Source organism: Ptychodera flava, chromosome 11 (genome assembly GCF_041260155.1).
Source record: "Ptychodera flava strain L36383 chromosome 11, AS_Pfla_20210202, whole genome shotgun sequence".
Taxonomy (NCBI): Eukaryota; Metazoa; Hemichordata; class Enteropneusta; family Ptychoderidae; genus Ptychodera; species Ptychodera flava.
In genome coordinates this window covers 4,590,979-4,609,697 of record NC_091938.1, presented here as the reverse complement: position 1 = coordinate 4,609,697, position 18,719 = coordinate 4,590,979, and the positions used below count along the sequence as shown (strand labels likewise).

The window sequence follows — 18,719 nt, the reverse complement described above, 5'->3', positions numbered from 1 at the left end:
TTCTGTACTACATGTTACACAGAAACATTTTAGTATCAAGTAACTTTTGTAACACAGAAGCTTTGGAGATCACTGATAGATTTTTGGTTTTAATAGTTTTGACAGACCTGATAGAAGTTCCTTTAACTAATGTGAAGGACTTTATAGTTTCTAAATCTGTCCTTCAATTGGAAAACCTATGGACATTTACAAACCATATTACATTTATTTTGCAGTGTTCATGCTGGTACAAGCATTTTTTTATTCCAGCCATGTTTACTAGAACAATATTTTCCAGTTTCAGAATACTTTACACCGTGAAAGTATTTCTTTAAAAATTCTGATAGAAAGTATTCCTTATGACTCAGTCAAAAATTTATTAACACCCTGATATTACCTGTCTTGATTTTATAAATCTCTTTCAGAAGCTAAAGAAAAGAGTGACCAGCTAGAGAATTCATCTGAGATAGGTCAAGAAAAATCAACAACAGGTAACATTATCCTCAATAAAATTCAGTGATAAATTCATCATGCACAAAATTAATCTCAAATTTTTAAATTTTAATTGTGAAATTTCTACATTTTTCCATTTAAAAATATTTATTATTTTCTCATACTATCAAGAGTAACAGTTTTCCAACAGAGCCCATGTATATAAAGTGCTTCATCATTATTTACACGTCCTGACTCAGATTCAGAGTCACTACATCATGATGTCTCTGTGTATACCTAGACTTTGTGTACAATATTCATATAAAGAGATAATCACCATGCTATGATATAGAGTATTATGTTATTACATCAGTAACGTAAGGCACTTACAACGCTTAACTTCTGAAGGTAATTTAAAATCCTACATTTAACAATTTTCCTGACGTCATTCCATTCCTTCAGGCATTCCTTTACCACCAGAAAGACCACCGGAAATCACGGATGTAACTGCCACAAACCTGGCTGCATCCTGGCCGGCATGTCTACAAGATGCCGCAGCAAGCCCAGTCACTTACATTGTTGAACTCCGGGAATTGCCGGCTGACGAGTGGTTCTGTGTCGGTGTGGGAATACCAGACACCGAGTTACTAGTTGAAAATCTACTTCCAAGCACAGAATATGAATTCCAAGTCAGAGCAGAAAATGTTTTTGGTGTCAGTGAACCAAGCCAAGTATCTCAAGTCATTGTAACACTTCCCATAGGTTTGTTATGATGTCATATTTCTCTCACCATTTTCATCCTTATTAAAGTTCCATTAGCTGTATCTTCTGGCGATTTTTCCGTTAGTTTTGATTGAAATGATCACTGGCTCATGTTGAATAGCCTGTCAAATAACAGAGAATCGCATATTATTCGGAAACATTACGTGCCCTACAACTAAATAACATGTGATTTTACAACGAAAATTTCTATTTTTGTCCGGACAGAAATACAAACTCTGTTGACACGCGGATTGCAACGTAGGCATTCTTCTGCACCTGCGCGAGCCATTTACAATAATTTCAAAATAAATATTCATTACTTATGCCCGGTACTTACGTCGTAGTCCATTGTCCGAGCACCTTGCGTAGCCAGATGTCTGGCAATCCACGACGCAATGTTGTTTTTATCCCGCAATAAACGTGAACTTGTACATTTCGCGTGATCGCGGCGTCACCATATCTGCGTTCTCCCCAGCACGCTGAGCATGCCAGACGTCAACAAACGAGCTCGGAAGGGCAACACGTTTGAACAAAAATTAGCAGTTTTATGTGGCTATAACATCACTAATCATGTTTGTTTCTTCGTAAAACAACATTTTGCAACAAATATGAGCCTCCAACATGGAATTTTCAGAGGTAAAAAATGGTCAAAAGTTACAAATAATGGCCCTTTAAGGTAGTATGCGCCTCGAAAATGAAAGACTTAAACTCTTGCTCAAACTTTCCTAAATGAAACATTCAACCATTTTCTTTCAAAATCAATAATAAAAATTGGGGTCACCTTGCAAATTTTTGTACAAGAGAAACATAATTTTAGATTTACCAATATATATATACTATATATAATATATACCAATACCAAAATTCAAAATGGCCGCCATCCCTGTGTTAACTTCATGGAGAAAAATATAATTTTCGAATTTTGAAAAACTGAGCCAATGAAAAGTTTTCTTACATTAAGAGCTTTAAAATGAATCCCCACAAGTGGCATATCAGAAAAGAATTGTAGAAATTTAAGAGTTCGAATATCTGTCCCCGAGGTGCATTCTACCTTAATATGAATACATGTATTGATATTGAGATAACAAAAAATTCCATACAGGAAGTATTAACGGATATAATATAATTGAAAGATCTTATGCACCAGTGCATCTCATCTGTTTGTACTTTCTAAAATTTCAGTTTTCTCATTATTTTAATGGAGTAAAACTCTGTTGAATATTAAACGTCACTGACAATTCACTGTGATCACCCATGAAATGTCGCACTTGTTTGTATATCATTTTATACTCTTTTATATAGTTTCATATTGTCTCAATGTTAATAACTAAAAATGTTTTTCTCATTAGCGTAATTGCCATATTTTTCCCTGTGACTTTATCCATAAGTTCATAAGGTTTATTCTCCGGCTCCATTCCTTTCAGATGATGCCAGCAAGAGAGATCTGTACAAACAAAGACGAGGTAATTGTGAACTTGTGTTTTACCAGATAATAATGTAATACAAGTGTTGTGATAATTTACAACTTTGCAGTGAATTATAGGATCAGAAGCAGAAAACTGATCACAGTGAAATGCCACCAAATGGATGACTTATTATAAGAACTGAAATTTGCAATAATGTTTTGTATCATGTCTCCCAATTGTTTATCTTTAGCATCATCAGCTGAAGGATTGCCATATTTCATCGGAACACCGGAAGAAGTCTACGTGCAACCAAACCAGACGGCAAGACTTCAGTGCAGTGTGAGGGCTGACCCAGTACTGGAAGTGTGCTGGATTCATGACGGTCAAATCATTCCCAATGATGGAAGATATCAGCATTCCGTGAGTTCTACTGGTGTCTGTAGCTTGAAGATTGAGGAAGTCAAGACGGAAGACGTCGGAGAATATGAATGTGTAGCAACCAATGACATTGGAACTTCAAGAATTGCTTTGTTTCTTGATCTAGCAGGTATGATTGCTTTGTAGAAAGGATGTTAAACAATAGGATTATGTTAAAGAGAACAGTGAATTGGTTAAAACACAAACACCAACATTTTTTTAGACACTGGCACATATGAAAAAGTGATTTAAAACATAGCCATATTGCTCACAGTTTAAAATGAAACTCTTGACAATACTGAATAAATAGTCATAAACAGTCTTTTGTTTCAGATGTAAGGAAAAAAAAGAAAGTTTTTTTCCTCATCCTTGTGTGTGTGTCAATGTAGAGTAGCCCAGAAAAAATAAATTATTATTATCTGTAGGATCACCTGCAATGTACAGTTCTGAACAGTAAAGTTACCACAGTCATCATGCAAGATTTGAGCGTTACTATTGTATTTAAATACTCCTGATGTGTTTTTTTCATTTTGATAGTTTGATCTTATGTGCCAAAAAATGAAAATAAGAAAAAACTGCATTGAAAGAACATATGAAGTGAGTCCATTCTTGAAACAAGGAAGGACAATAAAGAAATAAAATATATGGCTTTCACTGGTTTTTGAACTTGAAAAAACTGATATGATGAAAGTTTCTTAGTTTCTCTGTCTTGTTAGTCTTCATGATTCTGACCCAGGAAGTTTTGATGTGCAATTCATAAGTTTTGACCTAGTTAAAGTTTGACATACGGAATAACATTTCTTGTTGCATACACAGAACCACCCAAGTTTCTGACAGAACTTGAAGACCAGACGGTAAAAGCTGGCCAGCCTCTACGACTGGAATGCAGAATTGGCGGTATACCAGAACCAGACATTTTCTGGTACAAAGATGATATGTTTGTTGAAGAGACATCCAATATTCAAGTGATATTTGAAGGGGAAGATATCTGTGGATTAGCTTTTGCTCAAATAACCATGGACGACACTGGTGAATACATGATAAAGGCCAAGAACATTGCTGGAGAATGTTCTAATTCGTGTATCATTATGGTTGAAGGTGGGTCCGCTCAGTATTCAAGTTGTCAGTCTAGCTCAGTTCATTTGACATGTGTAAAATAGGTTAATCCTTCTATTATATCTCAGTTTATCCCTGAAAGCAGAGAACCTGAGGGATTACTGGGAAAGTATGCACATGTAAAAAGAAAAAACTCCAGGACTCTCTTAACTTTGTAAACCAGATCATTGAAATGCACAAATCTTGATATGTTAATCTCTAGTTATTATGATATATAAATTGAAGTAATTTTCTCCCAAGGAAAATCAAATTCAATGAATGCACATATCAAACCAAAGAGAAAATACTTGACAAACAGAAAGCAAATTACAAAATTGAGTGAGTGTTGTTGAATGAGGATACAGGGCTTGGCATTGTGGCAATGGGGATATGTCACACACACATACTTTGTATTCAGCCATAACAGTGGAAATCTAGCAGACGACAAACAGAGACATCTCTTGTATGATGAAACATCTGCCAAATATTCCTATAGGACTGTTCTAGATAAACAGTCGCAAAATTTTATGCATGATTGTGTTAAGTAATTTCATGTTATCAATCACTTAATTTGAAATCTTTCCCCGTCATCCAAATGTTATATTTTTCTTGCATAAATCTTCCACAACAATTAAGGGCCTGTTTTAGCATGTGTATATTACAGCTAGCATGAGCTCACATCAAATGAGAACAAGCCATTACTTTTATATTCTCGTATATTATAATATTCCTTTTTCATATCATTTTAGATCCAAGTTCGGAGGATGACACCAAAACTAGAAAAATCCGTTTCAAGAGAAAAGAGAAAGTAGAAAACTATTATGAAGTTAGAGAAGAACTTGGAAGGTAATAAAATCATTGAAATTAAAAGAAAATATCTTCTATGATCACCAATTTTCATTAATTACTGAATGATGCGGAAATTAAATTTATTTATGTTGTTGACCTTGTAGAATATGATGTTTATTGATGGAGCAAGTTGTTGACTTGAATTAAAATTTTCTTCTTCTAATAATTTGTAACCCCATACTCTGTGAAATAATTTGTGGCAAGTAAAGACTTGTGCATATACATTTATTATACCGGTACACAGGTGACAAAAAGATTTCAGTCGTCATGTCTACACTCCAAGGGAATTTTGCCGGTGGGACTTAATTAAACTGACAGCTGTTATCTTCCAAAATTCCATTTGTGGATTGCAACAAATGATGGAAAGCGCTTGAATGAAAATTTGTTCAAGTTTCTCATGTGGTTACATTCTAGCTTCACTATGTGTAGCTGTTGACACAATGTTCACTGATCTTTTCACTGTCAAACTTGGCTAGGCTGTGCAAAAAAAAAAATTCACACAGGCGGCGTATTGTCATTCGTTGCCTGCTAGGGAAATGTGAGAGCTTATGGAATGTGTGGCCAGTTTATGATATAAATGTTAGCTGGCCAAAATGGATGAATAGCAGGTCAATTTATCCGATGACCTTCGTGACCTGTTGAAAATTAACACACTGTTGTCTTGTCAGGTTGTATGGTAAAGTAGACAACTGTGTTAATTCACAAAGAGATGAGGTGATAGCACTAAACCTTACCATTGTCTGATCAAACTAAACTCCAAGTCACATATTGTTGTACGTGGTCTGGTAGTAAAAGTACCAAATGGAAGAGATCGTTTGTAGACAGCAATTTCTTATGGTGGTTCTTTTAAAATCTCTCTTCCAGGGGTGCGTTTGGTGTTGTGAAGCGTGTGATCACCAAGAAGAATGGAGAAGACGCTGCCGCCAAGTTCATCCATGCCAAGCCACAGATGAGACGGGAGTTGAAACAAGAAATGCAAATTATGGCACAGTTAGATCACATGAGACTCATAAAACTATTAGATGCCTTTGAAACAAAGAGAGAACTCATCATGGTTATGGAACTGTATCCTTTATCATGCTGGTTACAATTTTGGTGGTTCACTGAAGAACTTGCAAGTTTCTGATTGGTTAATCAATTGTCACAATCACCCTGTTAGTAACCAATTAGAAAGCAGATGTCCAAGTACATTCAATGTACCTCAAGGATATAGGTAATGATAATCATCCAGGTAACTGGAGATTTTACCAATGGAATTACGTTGAATCATAAAACTGCACAAAGTCTGTTGACCTACGTTACTCTGCTGTTCAATGATACATACAAGAAACTGACTGTAGTATTCAAGATCAACTCTTGGTCAGGGAAAATGGTACTCTTAGTTTTCTGTATAACTTACTATCACAGTATTCAGTCTTATCATGATGGTACATTTGTATTGCCGCTGGTTCATCCATATTATATTTTGTAAAACCCCATTCCCCGCACTGTACCTGTGTTTCTTAAATCATAGAGAAAATTAATTGCTGATCTGCAACATTTCAATGAAATTGGAACTCCTTATTCTTGATGTACATGTGTGTTGTTAAATCAGTATTCAAATTTACTGACAATTATCGCAATAGGTGGTCAGTGCATGACGCTGTTGAGCAAAATTTTTGTCAGTGAAATGTTTCAAAGGAACTGAACTTGCATGCTTAAGGTTGTATAATTATTCAGTGAAAATTCAAATTGTAAATTGGGATATATTTTGATGGCATATTCCAATAAACTTTAGGGAGTTTTGAAAGTAACGTTAACTTTTTGAAGACAGATATAGCAAATCATAAAGTATGATATTTAGGATTGAAAATGTTTTCCATCACCAGGTGTCTATCTATCTCCTCAGTTTTGGGGTAAGCAATGATCACATGAGAAGTTTCCTACCTCCATGAACTGTTAACCCTTTGAGCGCCTAAGTCAATTTTTGTCACCTCTATAAAATATACCCCATTCAATTTTTTTCAGATTTTTGCAAAAGGTTTGCTAAAAAACTGTAACCAATGAAATATGGTGTGCATTTGGTCAAAAAGTAAAAAAATTGAAGAAAAATTCATAAAAATTGGGAAAATGTTACACTAAAATTTTAGAGGGAAAAATGACAGCACTCAAAGGGTCAAAGTTGACTCATAGGTCTATGTAAATTCAGAATTTTTGTTTTCAATTTGTGTAAGTGTTAATTCTTTGATGGATATTTGCAGTGTCAACAACATTTGATTTAAGTCAAACAATCTGGGAACACGATGTCAAACATATTGTAATTATTATTTAATGATTGAGATCGCAGAGTAAACCAATGAATATTACATAAAAGGATCAAAGTTCATCAGATAAGAACATGTTATTGGTCTCCCAATCCTTATGTATATGTTTAATATGCAAACACAGGATAGGTAATACCCAGCTGATCAATTTGTATATGCTAATCAGTGCACTCACATTATGAATGGATACATAGATATCAAATCAGAATAGATACATCATTGTGTGTGAGACAATGTGACAAAATGACAGACATAGTTTAGTTGCTACATTTGTACACACTCGGAGTGGAGTGAACTTTGTACAGGGAAATATTTTTCAGTCGATCAGTGGTGGATAGTTTAATATGATTGGTTGGGATATCAGGTGGCTCAGTGTTGGTATAAGGTGGGATTCAGGTCAGTGCTGATAGGAAAACAATCCTAGCCAGAACTTGCAGGGAGTTTTCAGGAATACTCTGAGGTTTACATCATCAAATTATGTACCACAACGGTTGTCCAGGGCGGTGATCACAGGTAAATATCTTTCACATTTCTATTTGACGAACTTTTTTCACTGCCGGTCACAGCTTGCACTTACAGCTGACATACCTGGATATATAGACTTGGAGCAGTCTTTATAGTTTTGCTGCCAACCATTGAGCTCAATGTTATAGTATACGATAACAGTATGCTTCCAGTTTCACATTGTGTGTGACAAGAAGCAGGCAGATATGCTGCGTAAAGGCATGTCACTATTTGTCAGAGGGAATTTGCAAATTAATTTTCATTGACCTTCATTCTAACTGGGTCAAGAGAATATAAACATGAACTCTGCCAATGTTTTTTTTCTGTATAGAAGTCGCATACAGTCTTTTTTTATTTCAATAATTTGATTCTTGTGAAAATTAAGTAAGTTAGGTGGCTTTTATACATGTTGATAAACCATAAATCACTTTTGTTCATTGGTGAAGGCAATAATTGTAAGGACAAATCACAGCTCAGTTTGGACAATAATGATTTACTAAACATTTTCAGTCTGGGGAGTCTTATATTTCCTTCCTAATTTCAAGAGTTTAGTTTCAAATCAACGTAGCACAAACCTTTAGAGTCATATTTAGATATATGTAATAGTCCTTTGTATATGTAGAAAAGACTACTGTGAACAGAGCACCTGTATGAGCTGTAATTTGGTCGTAGCAATGAGTGGCTTGTACCTTTGACATTGAACTTGGCAAATCAAATGTAGCAATAGTGCTTTATCTTGACATTGAATTTGGCAAATTTGAATGCCAGTCAGATGTTTGTCTTCTGCCAAGAGTTAGATTGTAAATCTTTGTTCTATGGCACTGGACTTCAATTAATGTTCAAATATGAAATAAGTGCTGAATGTGGTAGAAAAAATTATATGATATAGTTTTGTGTTAATTATTATAAGAAATATGATATCTAATGGCAAAACAAACTTTAAATACAATATTTTGTAAACTGAGTTTTGATAAAGTTTGTTGGTACTGTATAATAATATGTACCTTTTTTATTGGGAGATATGGGAAGGTATTTAAAAAGGCAGATTGAAACTTTACTATGGGAGACCCGAGTTGTGAAATAAATCGGGGATGGGTATCAAACTGTCTTCACTATCAAGACACAATCAGTTCCAGATTACATCTATCTGAGACAGGTCCCAGATTGCCTTAAGTGCAATCTTGTACTTGTCCCAGATTTCCTAATGTACAACTTTGAACTGGTCCCAAATTGCCTAAAATGTGAGTTTGTATTAGTCCCAGATTGCCTATAATGCAAACTTGAAACGATTCCAAATTACCGGAAATGTAATTTTGAACTGTGTTCCAGATTACCCAAAATGTAACCTTGAACCGTGTTCGTTGTAGATTACCTAAAATCTTGAACTGTCTTAGTTACCAAAAATGTAATTTGGGAATCTTAGACCAATATTGATAGGGATCATTTTATCCAGAGTTGTAACTGTGTGCATGTATCGACAAGTGAATGCGGTGACATTGTCAGAATATTGCATCACAGTTTCATGATTGTATCCTCATGATAAATCATAGTATGAAGTCTATGTGATTTTCTAATTGAATTAATATCCTGCATTATTGTATGTTGAGTTACATTAATCTTAAAGCTCAGGCTTGCATGATGTAATTTCAATATGTTGGCAGTCTTATAATAACCATCAAAACTTTACATTAAATGATTACCACAGTGTGTCAAAATCACTTCACACTGATGGAGTGCTCTCTAATTTGATTATTCCAATGTTACTTGAACACTCAAATTAGAAATAATCCACAATTTTGTGAATAGTCCTTAAAATAGCACAGTTTTAATGTTTACTGGCACTGTGTTTTGTTATAATAACTAATAACATATACTAATTATTTTAGTCAACTGTATGTGCTAATACTAAGTTAAGTAGCGTACAAAACTTAATGTTTATGAAGCATATAATCATCATCATATGCCTGAGGCAGGCAGTCCAACCTTAGAGATGGATGATGGTATGTCAGTTTACAGCAATGGTTGTTCAGAAACAAATGAAATATCAGACATGATTTTATGCTTTCAGTCAGGCTGTGGTACTAACATTATGTTTCACCGCACATGGCATTTTTTGATTTCAAGGTTTTAGTTTCTAGAATGAGTGGTGCACCTTAAGCACACTGAGCCCAATTGTCATCATGAAAACCGTCTGGTTTACTAAAGGGTCTCTTTAGCACTGTGAAGGAAGGTGACCCCCTAGAACTGTAATGATTTGTAAAAATTGTTCGCCGTTGGCCAAACATTTTGGAATGATTTGGAATAAGTTTAATTTTGTTTTGATCAATGCAAGACACTTCCTGATGAGTGTGGTTACCACACAACAGGTTCTCTTCTTTGTTCCATCCTATTCTGGATTGACCTGTACAATTCCTAACTACCGTCTCAATGTTCATTGCAATTCAATGTATTCTTCACAGTGCAACAATTAACTGCTGTAAAGCTACATTGTCATGCTGAACGCAGTTTGTTCCGAATCAAAGCGTTTATTTGTCTCTCAAAGTTTCTGATCTCAGACGTGACACTGTAACTGTCAAAGAGGGTGATACATCTCATTGACCAAACAAAGCGTCCACTGAGAAAGCAAGAATTAAACTCCTTTTACTGTTACTGAAAGAATTGTAATGAAAACCAACTCTTTGATTCAAATTTCTACAAGCCTTTTTATATTTAAATTAATGAGGAAGAGATCTAAAAAAGCACTGTTTGAAACTTATGGCAATATATTGATTCTGTGTAAGACCTGGAAGACAAGTTATCATTGCATCATTACACATTTCATCTTGTTATCATGGAAGTGTATTGAATAAGATGCTTTCACTGACATGGAAATGCATAAGAAAGTATGATATACTTGAACGGTAACTGATGTGAACCTGTATCATTTCAAATAAGGGTTTTTCCACAAACCTTTGGTTTTTAACTTGTGGCTTGTCACTTGGTCATATAACTAGCTGCATATCGTGTCAACAAGTCCATTCGCATACTACATCATGTATGGAAAATGACAGAAACACATTAAAGTAATTGAAATGAGATTTTAATAATTGAAATGAGATTGTACCTTACATCTAATGTGTTTTGTCCTATCAATATTGGGTTGTAAAGCTTATAATTTTCATGATTATTAACCATGAAATTTAAGATTGATGTGTGATTTAACTGTGATTTTGCAATGCCTACATCCTATGAACTCATACATTTGATACTTTTGATACTTAGTGAATGTTCAAATCTTTGCAGCAGGTTTAAGCTATATGTAAATTCACTTTTTAAGCTTACAATTTTCTGATTATCTGAAAATATTGGTTTAAGTTCTATTGGGGGTTCATTCCAACTTTTTATGTTAACATAACTTGTCGGATTTGAGCAGAAAAGAAATGGCCTCAAATGTAGCATTTTTTCAGTGATTACCAAAAAACTGTTAAAATCCATTCTCTCTGTCAAAGGCTTTGAGTGAATACTTCTATAATCACATAGATGTAGATTTAACAAAACAGACTTTGTTATTGATTCAATAAGACTTAAGGTGATATGTTTGCTTTGAACCACACAGATTAATTCACTTAAAACCAATTAGGCTTCTGGGAGTCCAAGGAAACACACATACCTTCATACCTGACTGTATTAACTGCCCCTAACCCATAAGCTTGGTAAATATTTTTGCAGGTCCCAATAGTGTAGTAATGCAATACTGGAAAGTCAACATGTACTTGCTAGACAAACAGTGCAGTGAAAGTAACACAGAGGTCAGTTTGTGATTGGCTTTGCCCCAGAGAAGAAAAATACTTTGCTATGGCTTCTGCCATTAATGAATACCTTTCATGATCTCATTTGAATAACAATGCCATTCCACACTCGCACTTCTTCCTTAACGTGAAACCAACACAGTGTCACCGGAGGGGAGCTCTTCGACAAGATCGTGACGGAAGACTGTTTGACTGAGAGTGAGGCTGTGTATTTCCTCAGACAAGTTTTAGAAGGACTGCAGCACATGCATGAAAGACTCATAGTTCATCTGGATCTGAAGGTAAGTAAACGCTACTACCAGTGTTTATAAAGAATAATCAATAACGTCGTATGTTGCATGAAACACGGATGAATACTGACCTATATACACTTAAATTAACACCAGTGACTGGGTTCTATAGCGCCAGTTATCACTATCATTTTCAAGTTTCAACGTGATGTGAGAATCATGCTTATATTTAAAACTGTTGAAAGAATCTTAAAGCATGTGCCTTCACTGAGCTGTTTGTTTTAGGAAAGCAAGGAATGATTCAGAGATATTGATTTGCTTTACAAGATTCTTTGCTTGGCTGAATTTAATCTTTCTTACCTGTTTGCAAGTTTTTAGCACTGGTGTCATTTATTTTAAGTTAAAATATTCCCCAAAATGCTGTGGTGTATACCAGTATGTTCACTGAACATCACCTCAGTATCATTTTCTAAGCAGAGTACAATGTGAAATTGCTTAAAATATACATACAGAAACTAGGCAGCAAATAGTGTGACTTGAAACTTAAAATACATGCAAATTACCTGTTCACCCCAATTCTCTGTAAACAGGTCCACGCTCACCATTGATTTCAATGGGTTAGGGCCAAACCATAGTGGTGAAAAGGTGAAAAGATCAATTAACTTTAAGAACACTTGGGCCTTGCACCACCAAACTGTGGTACATTCCAATTGTTTTCAATAGGCTGGAAGGACCTATACACATGTACATTGAGGTGACAGGAGTAGAATATCCAAGCTGTCTAACAACATTTAGTTGTGTAGTCGTGTTGTACTAGGTTTGTTGTACATAGGAACACCTTTACCAACTATACATGTATATCAATATCTGTTTTGGTGTTCAAAATCTATTGAAATACTGGCTTCTTGTTTTGTATGATACTATTTCCAACAATATTCCTGGTAGCTTGCTAGGATGAAATGCACCTCATTTACCAGAAGAGCCAACATCTGTTTGCCTTGAAGTACTATCCGTACTCAAAAGACAGCCTGTATTTTACGGTGCTTCAATCATAAAGGCAGCTCCCACACATTCAAGAAAGTTAAAAGCTTGAAGTTTTGTCTTTGTCTTTGATGAGTGTCCAGGGAGCTGTCTGCATTCATTGAAAACAATTGATCTTTGCTGGTAGAAAACTCAAAATTCCTGAGCATACCTTTGGCAAATAGTTACATAGGGTCATCTTATTCAAATTGCATACTTGCTGATAGACTGAGCAATCTGAGTTTTGTTAGCCAGGACTTGACACTTAGGTGAAGACCTCCGTGGGTACAATGACACACCTCCCATGAAATTGAAGGTCAAAGGCTTGCAACCAAGCATACAGCACTTGTTCTTTTCAAAACTCGACAGTAATGAGATTAGATTTTCAAGGTTCATCGTAGGTGAAGTGGTTATAAAAGAATGGACTTGAGAGACACATTGATCAGCTACAGCTATATTCATGGCTCTGATTGACTTTGGCATGCTGGCAAACATATCCCATATAGAAATGAACTGGGTGTATGAATGCAGCACACCATGGTGTGTTATTTGTTGTATGTTCTTGACACCTGTTGAATAAAGTCAGTGTAATTTCACAGCAATTTCTTTATAAATGTTTATTTTTTGTGGGACAGCTTGCATAATTGTGTTGAATACCTATTCAATTTTTGAGTTTAGAGTGCAAATACAATATTGTCTGTCATAAATCAGACTGTGATGCCAGACCAGTGTGCTAGATTGCTCAACTCTAGCAGTCAATGTAGGAATTTCTTAAAAATATAAAGTTCTTTGGTCATCGCAAAGTTTCTTGCCTCAGTGGAATTTCAGCTTCAAGTGGGGAGCACAATGAGGCTGCTATTGCTTGAACAAAACAAGTTTTCAATAATTGATGATAGACGAGACTGAAATCAAAGACAATTATACAGTATTGAAGTATTGATGGGCTGAAAATTGCTGGCAAAGCATACATTCTGTTCAGTGTTAACTGATTAATTCATTCTGATTTTGCAAATTACTGACTGGGTAACTTGGAAAGTTTTTTCTGAAAAAACAATAAATGGAAAATCTGAAGTTGTGGAATGCACTGTTTAAGAATTGTAAGTAGAGGGAATAAGTACATATAAAAGTCTATTCATTGAACTGTGTGCCTCAGTGTACAGATCACCATGCTTCAGTGATTTCCAACAACAGTTCATTACTGAAATACGGACTCTGTGTTCTGCCCAGTGTATTGTAGAGCTTTTGTAGTCCTACACTGCTGTTTGCGGTAGAGAATTTTTCGGATGGTGGTCAGCCAAATATTACCAGAGTTTTCCAGGTCATTGCCTTAGTTTGGGTTTTTTGTGATAGATATAATGAGTTATATTTGGTCAGAGTAGAATTTTTTCATAATTCTTCAGTCATGTATCTATGTTACCCAATATCTTTGTGAATCTGTACGCTTTAGAAGTGGCCGTTGCCATGAAGCTTAACATAAGGGCCTTAGGAGACAGGTTGGTGCAATCTCTCACCAAACCTACCTTTATCAATGTGTATGTCGTAAATACATTCATTTTTATAACTTCCTCATTACAGCCAGAAAACATACTCTTAGTGAAACCCAACGACGACAACATCAAGTTAATAGACTTCGGTCTGGCAAGGAAACTCCAGCCTGGTAAAGATGTTTTTGTGAAGTTTGGAACTCCAGAGTTTGTGGCTCCAGAAGTCGTTGAAAAACATCCCATCTCTACTGCATCTGATTTGTGGAGTTTAGGTGTCATAGCTTATGTCATGTAAGTGGAGTTTGATTTTGTGATGTGTGTCACCCTTTTAGCTGACAAATTATAGCTTTGTTCAGTTGTTTTTTAGTGATGTGGTGGGATCAATGTACATAGAAGTAACGGTTCATCTGTTTGAAAGATTGTTTTTCCATAAATGAATGCAGTTTATGATCGAGCTAGATGCTTGTTAATCATCAGGTCTACAGTACAGTGTATGTGCATGACTACATATAAACATACACTATACTATTCCTTTTGCATTTCAATTCACATTAATTTGAATTTGTGTATTGTTTGAAGGGAAAGCTTTTGGAGAATCATTGGTGAAATCAACTGTAGTACAAATTATTATGAACTGTGATATGTCAACTTTTGCAGTGTTTGTCTGTTTGTTGTTCTGCAAAACAAAACATCGTACATTGTAAATTATGCATAGCTGTCATTATGTGGAAGTTTGTGTTTGCAGTGTAATTTTTCTCAAGATATTGATAAGCGTTCTGTGTTTCCTCTGGCTTCTGAAATTTTTTAGTAAATTTACGAATTGGGTATTGAAACTTTTAGTAAATTTTGAAATTTATAAGTAAACTTAACCGTTCGAATACGGAATATCATTCAATCAAATTCAAATTAAGTACAACATGTGCTTAGACAGAACTATTTTGAGGTTAGGGGGCCTTCAGCTCTCAATCAACTAGCTGCTTCCTTGCATTCGTATATTTACGAATCAACAATGAAAAAAATTAGTAAATCATCTAAAAAATTAGTAATTTTACGAATTTGAGAGTGGCAGAGGAAACACAGGCGTTGCATTTTCCACCTACAAAAGATTTATTCAACTGATCAGTAAATGAATTTCAATCTGATAAATCTACTGGATTGGCACTCTTTGTTAGCTCCGATTTGATATCTTGATTATATATATATATATATATATATATATATAGAGAGAGAGAGAGAGAGAGAGAGAGAGAGAGAGATCTGTATATATTTACTGTGATATTTACTGGTGGGTATATACACATATACATACATATATACATTCTGCAGAAGTTCATTTTGATCAGCTGTTATATTAATATGTCAATGTTTGTATTGCTTAATCTGTTATGTCAAATCATGAAAAATTCCATCAAAAAGTAGTAATTCCTATGAAAAAACATCAGTACTATTTGTAACACTCTTGACAGCATTATCAAATGTTACCCCCCCCCCCCATATCAACCGTGTTCGTTTCTCATCATTTTATAGACCAATATACTCAGTGTTTGAAAAAAATTTCAGAAGTATATATTATGCAAGTGTTCTAAGTCTGTTCCATATTAATTTTCATATTACATATTTCGTCATCCCTTGAGCACATTCATTCCTTTTAGCAAGATCATTTATCATTGTTTTTCTCTCACATCTGCCAGCCACACCATTAGTCTGCCCAGTAACACCTCATTCAGTAAATATTGATATTTCTGATTTGTTTTCACGATGGTTACACTGTGTCAGTCTAATTTCATCATTGCATGTGACATCACCACAGGTTGAGTGGTATATCTCCATTCATGGGTGACGATGACAAGCAAACCCTGGTGCATGTCAAGAACGGACAGTGGAACTTCAACGATGTTGTCTTCAATACTGTCACTGAAGAAGCCAAAGATTTCATTTCAAAACTGCTGATTCTGAATCCAAAGTGAGTGTACAATATTCAATTTTAGTCCTTTGAAAGCTGTAGTAATCTTACTTCAGCCATTTTCATGTTTTTCTATTGTGAGGTACTCCTTACAAAATAAATGATTCTGTATGTGTGTGTGTGTGTGTGTGTGTGTGTGTGATATATATATATATATATATATATATATATATACATATGTACATATAAAACAAAGCAAAAATGTCTTTTTTAAATGAAAATGATCAATGCAAATGGACGTAAATTCAATCAGACATCAGAGTTTGTAGCTGCTGCCACATATTGCCTGCCACATTGAGTGAAACGTGGCACTGAAAAGGTCAACTATCTTAATATTGTGTCATTTAGAAGTGCCAATGACTCATTGATTGATGTCACAAAGTTTTTTAATTTCTCCTCCATTTCTTGGTACATTGTTTCCTCTTGAAAGTCAACCAAAATCAATGAAACCAGAACGGATATTAAAATGTCAATGTCTGATAAAAATGATTGTTCTGTGGACACTTTTACAGTGCTGAATTAAATTAACAAAGTTAGCTACAAAGTAACAATTTATATATGCATGGTGGACTTGCAATTGTATCAGTACTCAATCTTAGTATACCTCTGTGAACAGTAAAATGTGATTTATTTGCATTGCTTTGTACAGTAATCGTATGACGACACAGGAATGCCTGGATCACCCCTGGTTAGAGGTGAGTGTTTACAACTTATCTGCCGATCAAAAGATAAGATTTTTTACATCGGACGACTTACTTGTTCTTTTTTTTTAACCTTTCATGGCAACCATGCAGTGGTTGGTATCCATGGTTACTTGTGGTATGATTGACAAGTGTACAGGAAAATTGGGCTGAGGGGGCAGTAGAAGTAACAGGATAGTTGTATGGGAATATATCCTCTACATTTATTTCCTGAAAGCAAATGGGAAATACTAAATCAGAAATCAGTATGACATGTAATATCTTTGTTTGCTAGACATTTCATGATGTCATGTTCTGCAGTGTCTTCTATTTCTCTGTTTCTTTCCATTCCTTCATACTTCTGAGTTAGAGGAAGAAATCATTGGTATGTGTGTAATTTTTCTCGACCATTGCAGTATCTGTGATGCTCAATCGTGCTAATCTCTTTGATGTGACTGGCTACAGCATCAATTTACCATAATCTTCATTTATTGCTCATTAGTCCCTGCAAACACAATTCAGGTTTTGTAAAGTGTGTGTGTGTGGTTCATTCATGTTTCATGAAATGATCCAATATGGCAGCGAGAAACTTGTTGAGTAATTGATGAAGCAGCACAGTAGTTGTATATCCTGTATTCAGTTCATCTCTTAATAGTCATTATCTCATGAAACTAGTCAGTCACATACCATTTTCAAAGTCTGTGAATTCAGTATCCACGCATACAGTATGCTTTTATACACATTCACAATTTCCTACCAACTGTTTTCTATATGAGTGATTGTTTGCAGGGACTATGTCATCAATGGCAACCCTGTTGTGAAAATAAAACAACTTATCTTCTTTCAATTGCTTTTACTTGACATCAGTTAAGCCGTAAATCAAAGTTTTAGGTCAGAAAGCAAGATATGCTTTACACCTGAAAGAAATAATAAAGTTACCTTAACTTAATGCAATCTTCTTCATTGGAAAGCCTTCTTTTCAGGAAGATTTCAAAAGTCAAACATGTGGAAACAAAGCCAAGCTTTGCTTCATGTGATGTGTTTGACTTGAGGTTATTAAGTGATATAGGCCATACATCCGATGGGCATCTACAAAGACCCACATTACCGCAGAAAATGATGCACCTGGAATTCTGAATGGTTTTCAGACGTACTTTGAAACTCATCCCTTTAGTGATAGCGTAGAAAACAGCTGTGTAAAAAATTCTAGGATCGAAAAGGATTATACAGCAGTTTTTATAATGATTTAAAAGCTAAATTAAATTAGTTATATTTTGACTTCCCCTTTCCTATCAACTGTTGATAAATGGCACTATAGAGGTAAAGGGGAAGTGTTGAAATATATGAATGGTAGTTATTGACACCAAGGTTTCTATAACATAACCATAATTTCCTTCATTGCAACTTCCGCAAACACAATTCAAACATTGTACCAGAGATATTAAATTACATGTAGCTTGAGAAACTCATTTATCGTCAAGCTGATTATGGTACAGTCAGAAAATTTGTTTATCTTCCTCTGAAGAAGTGCGGAATGTATGGAATAATATCAGCCAATGCCGTATTAACCCTGGCATGTATTTACATGGATGTGGTTCCTGTTGTGAGGTTGAGAACGTAAGAATTAAACTCTATTGACAAGTTGTGCCTGGCATTACTCTACATTGTACTTTACATTGATGGAAACTTAAATTGTGGACTCTATCTTATATTGCACAGTTAGGCAATTGCTAGAGCACGGACTCTACCTGATATTGCAAAGTTAGGCAAATGCTAGAGTTTGAGAATGGACTCTACCTGATATTGC

The 18,719-nt window shown here is 35.0% G+C and overlaps 1 protein-coding gene across 5 annotated transcripts in view; it reads left to right on the top strand.

The window, feature by feature from the left end:
- LOC139143344 (obscurin-like) overlaps positions 1-18,719 on the top strand; it is an 83,715-nt gene that overhangs the window by 51,260 nt on the left and 13,736 nt on the right. For 4 of the 5 annotated variants that reach the window (XM_070713584.1, XM_070713583.1, XM_070713582.1 and 1 more), the window contains 12 exons: positions 405-470; positions 874-1,173; positions 2,598-2,636; positions 2,830-3,126; positions 3,813-4,094; positions 4,841-4,937; positions 5,805-6,005; positions 11,678-11,816; positions 14,361-14,560; positions 16,080-16,232; positions 16,882-16,927; positions 17,283-17,297. In XM_070713584.1, the coding sequence (XP_070569685.1) occupies positions 405-470; positions 874-1,173; positions 2,598-2,636; positions 2,830-3,126; positions 3,813-4,094; positions 4,841-4,937; positions 5,805-6,005; positions 11,678-11,816; positions 14,361-14,560; positions 16,080-16,232; positions 16,882-16,927; positions 17,283-17,297 (1,835 nt within the window). The remainder of the gene's footprint in view (positions 1-404; positions 471-873; positions 1,174-2,597; positions 2,637-2,829; positions 3,127-3,812; positions 4,095-4,840; positions 4,938-5,804; positions 6,006-11,677; positions 11,817-14,360; positions 14,561-16,079; positions 16,233-16,881; positions 16,928-17,282; positions 17,298-18,719) is intronic. The other variant, XM_070713585.1, reaches the window with a different exon arrangement.